At 48.5% G+C, this 10104-nt stretch overlaps 1 protein-coding gene across 1 annotated transcript; it reads left to right on the top strand.

Annotated features, from left to right (window-relative positions):
- The first annotated feature begins 2139 nt into the window (after positions 1–2139).
- Aurkc (aurora kinase C) lies at positions 2140–9719 on the top strand. Its single transcript, XM_036176185.1, has 6 exons — positions 2140–2194; positions 2418–2609; positions 3338–3476; positions 6315–6463; positions 8660–8834; positions 9441–9719. Exons 1-6 carry the CDS (start codon positions 2172–2174, stop codon positions 9609–9611), a joined length of 849 nt encoding a protein of 282 aa, XP_036032078.1. The 5' UTR covers positions 2140–2171; the 3' UTR covers positions 9612–9719.
- Positions 9720–10104: the final 385 nt, after the last annotated feature.

Raw genomic sequence — 10104 nt, 5'->3', positions numbered from 1 at the left:
AGGGCGTGTGCCACCACCTCTCGGCCAATCTTGCTGTGTTTACAATTGATGTGCTGCAAAATTTGTCTTGTTCCTGGTCTGAATGAATTCAGTTTGAAGTGGTTTGTTGTTGTTGGTTTTTTTCTTTTTTTTTTTTAGTTTTTCAAGACAGGGTTTCTCTGTGTAGCTTTGTGCTTTTCCTGGATCTCGCTCTGTAGACCAAGCTGGCCTGAACTCAAAGATCCGCCTGCGCGAGTGCTGGGATCAAAGGTGTGCGCCACCACCGCCCGGCCTGTATTTGTTTCTTAATTCTCATTCAGGTGGTGTTTTTTTGTTGTTATTGTATTTGGACGTACTCCCCCCTCCTCTCCACCCCCACATTGGCTGGGGTTAGATTTTGCAATCTTACTCAAATTGGCTAATCTGAAAAAAAGAAACAGAGAAAGGTGAAGAAGGGTTATTGTTCCAGGTCATCAAATTCCTAAAGAAAGCAGTGTGCCTTTGTGTAAACAAAAGTTTTACTAGGAAGGGAGAATTAAAACACTTGGATAGGCCAGGTGTAGTGGAGCACACCCTTTTGACTCCAGGGCTTGGGAGGCAGAGGCAGGCAGATCTCCGTGTGAATTCGAGGCCAGCCTTGGCCTACTTGAGTTTCAGGACCCCAGAGCTACATAATGCAACTGTGTCTCAAGGGGAAAAAAGGGAGTGATGGTGGGAACAAAACTACAAACAAAAACACTTGTACAAAAGTACAGAGTGGGCATCAGTTTTCTTCTTCCAGATAGGGTTTATCTGTGTAACCCTGGGACATTCTCCAACCAGGCTGGCTTCGCCTTCCTTGCCTCCCGAGTGCTGGAATTAAAGGCGTGCTCCACCACCGCCCTACGTGGATGGAATTTTTTTCTTCTCGAGACAGGGTTTCTTTGCGTAGTTTTGGTTTTTGGTGCCTGTCTGTGGCTTTGCCTCCCAATGGGATTAAAGGCGTGCGCCACCACCTTTTTTTTAAAGGCTTTAATTCTCTATCTTAATAGACACAAATTTTATAGTACTTAAAGTAGTTCCTTTTTTTTTCCAGAGCTGAGGACCGAATCTAGGGCCTTGCGCTTGCCCGGCAAGCGCTCTACCTCTGAGCTAAATCCCCAGCCCCAGTTTTTAGTATTTCTAACAGCGAGGTCCCTGAAGTTGATTGATGGACATGCATTTGTACGCGCACTGACACACCCACCGCCCCGCCTGCTGAAGTCTGCAAACGTTGCTTACTGTACCTACCTTCCCAGAGACTTTAGGCTCCCAGAGACCCTCTGGTCCCACCCCCACCATCTTACTGGCTGAGCACCCTCGGGGCGCTATCCTATTGGGTATGCTGTTGCCGTCAGGCAGATCAACCAACCGGGATCAGGCGGAGTCTGCAAGTCCCGGACCAGGCGCGTTCTACAAACGGCTTGAGCGCCGCTATCCCAGCGAATTTTGCTTGTAAGTGCGTCGCCCGTGTCCTGGAGCGGAGTGGGGCATTCTGGGCGATTGGAGAGGCCGCAGCCGGAGCGTTGCCCGCCCATCCCTTTCCAGGGGCCCCTGGACCCAAGCAGCCAGCGGGACTTCAGCTTGAGGTCACCTCTTCTCCAGAGTGTAGCCGAGACGCGGACCGCCCTCAGGGACAGCCTCGCCCACAAGTAAGAGGGATAGGAACCGGGATCAAAACCCAGGGTGGTGGTAGCTGGTATGTGCCATCCCAACACGGGGGAGGCCGAGGCAGTGGATGGACGCAGTTAGAGGCCAGTTTGGACTACCGTGAAACCCTGTCTTAACCAGACACAGGATACTAGAGCAAGGAGGGGCAGAAAGGACTGGGGTCCGTCGTCAGGTGGGGTGCATGGGCACTGAAGATTTCAGCCTTCCCTTTCCGGCCCCTCCTCTTCGGTTCTATCTCCCCTCCCCCTCCCCCTTTTCCTCTTTCCCTCCCTTGTCCTTTCCTCCAACTCCCCCTTCCCCCACACTTCTCTTATATTCCTAATCTCTCCTTCCCGCAGACTCTGACAGGGTCTCTTGGAGCCCAAGTGGCCTCAAAGCTGCTATGTGGTGGAGGATGACTTCGAACTTGTGACCCTCCTACCTCCACCACCCCCACAGACAAGGATTGCAGTTGAGCATCGTCAAGTCCTTTTTTCTTCCTCTTTCCTTTAGCCACTAGCCAGATGGAGCCCAGCACCTCAACCAGGTGAGTGCCTCGCCATGGTATTACCTAGAAGAAAGAAGACTCACTCGGGTGAAGAGCAAGCTGGACTAGTGGAGCTTTGGCTAATGAATCCAAGATGCTGTCCCCCCGCCCCATTGAACTCCCCGTGCTGGGGCTGGGAGCAGAGTGAATGAGGAAGGGGAGTAGTTGGGGGTCCCTAACTCCCCTAGTCTCTGAGATGTGGTCATCTCTTCCTTCTGTTCAGGAGGCTTTTCACCATCAATGACTTTGAAATCGGGCGTCCTCTGGGCAAGGGGAAATTTGGGAATGTGTATCTGGCTCGGCTCAAGGAAAACCATTTCATTGTGGCCCTGAAGGTCCTCTTCAAGTCCCAGATAGAGAAGGAGGGATTGGAGCACCAGCTTCGAAGGGAAGTGGAGATCCAGGCACACCTACAGTAAGCATGGTCTGTGTGGGACTCCCAGGTGGGAATTCCAAGCTCCTGCTGGCCTGACCTGAACTTGGCCTTCTCCAGGAGTCCCAAACAAGCACTTTGTCCTCACCTTGAGGATTTTTCTCTGTAGCTCATTCCAGTTAGACCATGTAACAGTCTCTCCCAGTGTGGACATACTAGTCTTGTGTGTGTACACTTGTGCGGGTCAGATGACAAACCTCCGTTTGTTGCTCCTCAGGTGACATCTTTTTTTTTTTTTTTTTTTTAATCATTCCTTTATTTCCAGCACCTGGGAGGCAGAAGCAGATAGATCACTGAGTTTGAGGCCAGCCTGGTGTACGCAGTGAGTTCCAGACCAACCAGGGTTACACAGTGAGACACAAGTAGTTGATTTTGTTTTTGTTTCTCAAGACAGGTTTCTCTGTGTTGCCCTGGCTGTCCTGGAATTCGATCTGTAGCCCAGGCTGGCCTTAAATTCACAGAGATCCACCTGCCTCTGCCTCCCGAATGTTGGGATTAAAGGCAAGAGCCACCCCCACCCGGATAAAAGTAAGTTTTTTTTAATTGGGGGTGGGGTGGCACGTGGGCCTGATGTGTCACAGTGTGGAGAACACCTTGCAGGAGTTGGTTCTCACTCTCCACCTATGGATTCTGGGATGGAACTTAGGTTGGCATTAGTAAAATGCCTTCGCTCGCCATGCCATCTGCCCTGACTCTTCATTCCTCCCCAGACATCCGAATATCCTACGCCTGTACAACTACTTCCACGATGCTCGCCGGGTGTACTTAATTCTGGAATACGCTCCCCGGGGCGAGCTCTATAAGGAGCTTCAGAGGAACCACACGTTAGATGAGCAGCGTACAGCCACGGTGAGGGAGGGCAGCTCGGGGGCCAAGGGTTTGGCCGGTGATGATGAGTTATTGTCTGTGCCTGCCAATATCCCCTTCTCACTGTTTCCTAATTCATTCTGTGTGTTTGTGTGTGATGTGGGCGGGGGCTTACATGCCATAGTGCTGCCTATGTGGAAGTCATGAGACAGCTTGAGGGGAAGAGTCTCTTTTCTTTTCTTTCTTTTTTCTTTTTCTGGTCACAGCTTTTAAGATAATTTATTTTGGTTTTTTTATGTACATGTGTGTATGGACACATGGTTCCCACAGAGGTCTGCAGAGGGCATTGGGTCCTCTGGGACCGTAGTTACAAGAGCCACCACCTAACCTGAGTGCTGAAACCCAAACGCGGGTCCTCCAGAGAGCAGCAGGTGTTGGAACTCAGGTCACCAGGCTTGCACAGCAAAGCTTCCTTACCCACTGAGCCATCCTGCTGGCCTTCATTCCACCGCCACCCCTTTATTTTCAGTTGGGGGGATCTTGTAACCCAGGCTAACTCAGACCTTCCCAGAGTCTCCAGGCTGATCTGAAATGTGTGATTCTCCTGAGAGAGCCTCACATGTGCTGTTATTATAGACATAGGCCATTTTGCCTGGCTCAGGATGCTGTATTTTTCCTGAGGCGGGATCTTGCTATATAGCCGAGAATGACTTGGAACTCCTGTATAGCCCAAGCTGGCTTGAACTTGCAGCATCCTGAATTGCTAGGAAGATAGGCATCTGCCACCACTCCCAGCTTTGGACTGTTCCCATTAAATTTTTTTTTTCTGGGGTGCTGAGATATAACTTGGTGGTCCAGTTTCTCATGTATGGCCCCGGGTAGTAGTTCTAGGTATTAGTGTTCATAGTTTGGATTTTATTTTATTTTTGAGAGAGGGTCTCAACTAGCTGTACTGGGTGGTTTTGTGTATCATCTTGACACCAGCTTGACACCATCAGAGGAAAGAGCCTCAGCTGAGGAAATGCCTCCTTGAGATGCAGCTGTAAGGTATTTTCTCATTTAGTGGTCATTGGGGGAGGGCACAGCCCATGGTGGGTAGTGCCATCTCTGGGCTGCTGGTCCTGGGCTCTGTAAGAAAGCAGGCTGAGCAAGCCATGGGAAGCAAGCCAGTAAACAGCATCCCACCCATGGCCTCTGCATCAGCTGCTGCTTCCAGGATCCTTCCTTGTTTTGAGTTCCTGTGCTGACTTCCTTCAGTGATGAACAGAAATGCTGAAGTGTAAGCCAAATAAACCCTTCCTCGCCAACTTGCTCTTTGGTCATTGTGTTTCATTGCAGCAATAGAAACCCTAACTAAGACAGTAGCCTTGACCTGGAATGCTATATGTAGTCCAGACTGGCCTCAAACTTAGAGATCCTCTTGCCTCTGATACCTGAGTGCTGGCCACTGCACCATACCTGGAGTCTTTTATACCAAGCATCAGATTCTAACTTAGGTTGGAAAGCTGGCTCAGGGGTTATGTACACTTGCTGCCTAGGCTGATCATGTAAGTTTGACCTTCTGGGACCCACATGGTAGAAGGAGAGAACAATCCAGAAGGTAGCCTGGGACCTGTGCATGCCCTCACATACATATAACTACACAAAAAACAATAAATAAATGTAATAAGAATAGTATATAAAAGATCCAACTTTGTCGTACAGAAAATGGAACCATAAACATATATTGGAAGGCTAGCTAGATGTAGTTTTGCAGGCCTATAATTCCAGCACTTGGAAGGCTGAGGCAGAAGGATCAGTAGTTCAAGGTCAGCCTGGTTCGTATCAAGTTCTAGGCTAGTAGGGTTACATAGTGAAACCCTATCTCAAAAGAAAGTTACCTAGAGATTTATAGGGAGATAAAAGGGAAGCTATAAGCAGCCATTGTCCCAACAGTAGTAGTTGGGTCAACTGGACAGCAAAATGAATGATTCCTATAGCTTTCCCTTGAGACCAATTCTTTGGGGATGTTCTAATTGCCTAAGCACAGGTTCTGTATCTGGCTACTTGTTCTGCCAAGTCCATGGGAGGACCAGTCCATTTTAATGTCCATTCAAAGCTATAACCATGGTGTTATATTGAAGATATTGGGGAACCAAGAGGGCATGGCAGTGTGTTCCTTTAATCCTAAACTCAGGAAGCAGAGGCATGCGGAGCTCATGAGTTCAAGGCTAACCTGGGCTATACAGTGAGACCTTGTCTTAAAAACAACAGACAAGGTGGGTGGACAATAAGGAGACACACTGAAGACTGTCCTTCGGTTCTACATATGCATGTGTATGCACACAAAGAAATATTGGGGGCTGGAGAGATGGCTCAGAAGTTAAGAGCACTAACTGCTCTTCCAGAGGTCCTGAGTTCAATTCCCAGTACCCACATGGCTCACAACCATCTGTAATAAGATCTGGTGCCCTCTTCTGTGTACATAATAAATAAATAAATCCCCCCCACCCCCAGCTGAGGACCGAACTTGGCGCTTGCTAGGCTCTACCACTGAGCTAAATCCCCAACCCCATAAATAAATCTTTAAAAAAAAAAAGAAAGAAATATTGGAATTACCTCAAGAAGTGAGATTCCATTGCAGTCTTAAAATTCATAATGCCTGCAGGCGGTGGTGGCGCATGCCTTTAATCCCAGCACTGGAGGCAGAGCCAGGCGGATGTCCGTGAGTTCAAGGCCAGCCTGGGCTACTAAGCGAGTTCCAGGAAAGGCCCAAAGCTACACAGAGAAACCCTGTCTTGAAAAAACAAAAACAAACAAACAAAAATTCATGATGCCTATTCTACCTCGCAGGGAGGCTGTCAAAGTCTTTCCCCCACCAGGTTGCTTTTGTTCCCACAGATAATAGAGGAGCTGGCAGATGCCCTGACCTACTGTCACGAGAAGAAGGTGATTCACAGGGACATCAAGCCCGAGAATCTCCTGCTGGGGTTCAGGGGTGAGGTGAAGATTGCAGACTTCGGTTGGTCTGTGCACACCCCTTCTCTCAGGTAGGCCACATGGGATGGGGGCGGGACCCTCAAACCATTGAGGGGTTTTCACCTGGGTGAATTCTGCTCACATGTAAGACCCGGATACAAACAGGGGCCTGTGTTTGGACACCGTCTTTTCCAAATGCATACCTTTAAAATACATTTGCAGATTGACAGAATTGGGTGGAGTGATGATGCTCTGAGTGAGCCCACTTCCTGTGTAAGCACGAAATTGAGGGGTGGAAACAGGCAGACCCTGGAAGCCTGCTGGCAGCCAGCCTGGCAGCAATGACTGGTTTAGGTTCAGTGAGAAACCCCGCCTGAAAGGAACAAAGTAGAGAGCAGCAGAGACACCAGATGTCGCGTGCATGTGTATGTGTGCACACACACAAACAAGGCCCAACCAGAGCTTTTCTGGTTTTTATTAGTATTTGCCTTTGTCCATAAGATTCCTCTGTGTAAAATTAGTAAGCATTTCAGGAATGAACTTTGCTGTGTTGATAAGCTACATCTGCCTGGGTCCTCTTGATATTCCATCATTATGTTCCAAATCTTCCCTCCTCACTCTGTAGACCAGGCTGGCCTCAAACTTAGAGCAATCATCCTATCTCGGCATGATTTACTACACCTGACTGAATCATTTGAAAGCCTGGGGTTAGTGTATTTTCCCTTACAGTACTTGCCTTCTCTGGGTTTGTTTTGGGTTTTGGTTTTTTAATTTTTAATCTTTTTTTAAAATTTATTTATTATGTACAGAGGGCGCCAGATCTCATTACAGATGGTTGTGAGCCACCATGTGGTTGCTGGGAAATGAACTCAGGACATCTGGAAGCGCAGTCAGTGCTCTTAACCTCTGAGCCATTTCTCTGGCCCCTTAATTTTTAAACTTATGTGCATGGGTGTTATAAATGAAATTTTCTGTCCCACCTGGTCCCATAGCCATTCAGTCCCAAATAAACACGCAGAGGCTTATATTAATTATAAGACTGTTTGGCCTATTGCTCAGGCTTATAACTAACTAGCCCTTATGCTTAAATTAACCCATAATTCTTATCTATGTTTAGCCACCTGGCTTGGTACCTTTATTCAGTCCAGCATTCTCATCTTAATCCTCTGCCTCTGGGTGGCGACTCCATCTCTGCCCTTCCTCTTCCCAGCCTTCTCCTAGTCTGGTCACCCCACCTACACTTCCTGCCTGCCTGCTGGCCAATCAGGGTCTTAGTAAACCAATGGGAGTGACAAATCTTTTTTTGTTTGTTTTGTTTTTCGAGACAGGGTTTCTCTGTAGCTTTGGAGCCTGTCCTGGACTACTTCTGTAGACCAGGCTGGCCTTGAACTCATAGTGATCCACCTGCCTCTGCCTCCAGAGTGCTGGGATTATAGGCGTGCGCCACCACCGCCCAGCCGGGAGTGACAAATCTTTACAGTGTACAAGAGCATTATCCCACACTAGGGTGTTTTGCCTGCATGTATGTCTTATACACCACTTATCACACCCGGTGCCTATGGAGACCAGAAGAAGGCATCAGATCCCCTAGAACTGGAGTTGTAGATGGTTGTGAGCTGCCATGTGGGTGCTGGGAAATCCATCCCGGGTCCTTTAGAAGAACAGCGCCACCTTCTGATTAACAGTTTCTCATGTTGTCTGGCTCATTCTGGCCTCACACACATAGTACTCTTTCCTACCTAAACCTTCCCAAGTGCTAGGATTAGAGATGTATGCCACTATATCCATCTGCCTTCCCTGAATCTTTTAAAAAAAAAAAAAAATTCTACGTGGTGTGTGTGGGGGTGGGGTGGGGAATGTCAGAGGAAGCCTCAGGTGAGACTCTTCACCTTCCATCCTATTTGAGACAAGGTCTCTTGTTCGCTGTTCATAGTCAGGCTAGCTGGCCTACTGGCCTACGGGCTTCCAGGGATTCTCCTCTGCCTCCCATCTCACTCTAAGAGCACTGGGACTATAGACATGCCCCCAGCTTTATGTGGTCTAGTCCTCGGGGCTTCCAGTGCACATGCTTTACCCACAGAGCCACCTCCCACAGCCACTCTGAATCTTGGTCCATATTAACAACTGTACTTCTGAAACCCTGCTCAGGAGGGGGCTGTTTAGGATGTCGCTAGGTCTCCCATTTCCTTGGAAGCTGAATGGGGTGGGGTGGGGATTTCCCTCATTCTGAGCCTATGCACAGCACTCCCTTCTGTGTCCTGCTCTAGGAGAAAGACAATGTGCGGGACTCTGGACTACTTGCCCCCAGAAATGATTGAAGGGAGAACATATGATGAGAAAGTGGATCTGTGGTGTATTGGGGTACTCTGCTATGAGCTGCTGGTGGGAAATCCACCCTTCGAGAGTAGCACTCACAGTGAGACATACAAACGCATCCTCAAGGTGAGATGGCTGCATGTGGGGCATTCATCAGGGAGGCAGACAGTGATAGCTCCTGGGCCTTTGAGCATTGGAGTATTTACAAAAGACTATCTGCTATAGCCAGAGGGTACCTGTGATGATAATTTTTATTTGTGCTCTCATAAATAAAACTCATCTGGGGATCAGAGGACAGAGACAGCCACTAGATTAGCCATAGAGGTCAGGCAGTGGTGGCACACACGCCTTTAATCTTATCACTAGTTAACTGTAGAGGTCTGGAGGTCTGTACAGACAGACAGGAAATGATAGAGCTCTTGGGTTGAGGAGTTCCTAGGGGTAAGATGTGGCTGGCTTGCTCTCTGATCTTTCAGCTTTCAACCCAATACCTGGCTCTGTGTTGGTTTGTTTGTTTGTTGAGACAGTGTTGTATTAGGCCAGGATGGCCTTGAATTCCGGCCTCTATGTTTAATACAGTAGCTGGCTTTTTCCTCTGATCTCCAGGCAAGATTTATTTGTTAAAGCACAAATAAAATATCACCACAGGTACCCTGAAGAGACTGACAGAACAAGGAGAGAACTAAGCAAAGAGATTAACTAGATTCTCATTCTTCTTCCCCGCCTCATTAGGTGGATTTGAGGTTTCCTCAGTCAGTGCCTGTGGGGGCCCAAGACTTGATCTCCAAGCTTCTTAGGTACCATCCCTCAGATCGTCTGGACCTGGCCCAGATCCTCAAGCACCCCTGGGTCCGGGCCCACTCTCGTAGGATGCTGCCTCCTTGTAGTCAGATGGCTTCCTGAGCCCTGCCCTGCCTCTATTCCTTTGTGTTTTTTCAGGGAGCTCTCCAGGCTCTGTTACCTCATCTGTTTTGCTTGTTTTCTCTTTGAAAGTGCTAATTAAACCTGATTTAACGACTTTTTGTTTGTGTGAGTTGGTATGTCAATTTGGTAGAATCTTTTGTCATAACTCGTGTGTGTGTGTGTGTGGGGGGGGGGGGGGATGGGATGGGGGGGGGGGTGAAGGCCAAGGGTCCACATCAGGTAGATACTCCATTGCTCTCTATCTCATTCTTGGTTTGGTCGTTTTTTTTCGAGACAGGTTTTCTGTGTTAACAGCCTTAGCTGTCCTGGAACTCCAGTTGTCAACCAGGCTGGCCTCAAACTTACAGAGATCCACCTGACTCTGCCTCGCAGGCATGCACCACTGTGCCCAGCTTTCATCTCATTTTTTTGAGATGGTAGGTCTCTGAACTGAACATGAAACTCAACTGATGGGGCTAGACTGGCTGGTCAA

This window comes from Onychomys torridus, unplaced genomic scaffold (genome assembly GCF_903995425.1).
Source record: "Onychomys torridus unplaced genomic scaffold, mOncTor1.1, whole genome shotgun sequence".
In the NCBI taxonomy this organism is placed as follows: Eukaryota; Metazoa; Chordata; class Mammalia; order Rodentia; family Cricetidae; genus Onychomys; species Onychomys torridus.
This window is presented reverse-complemented; position numbering and strand designations above follow the sequence as displayed.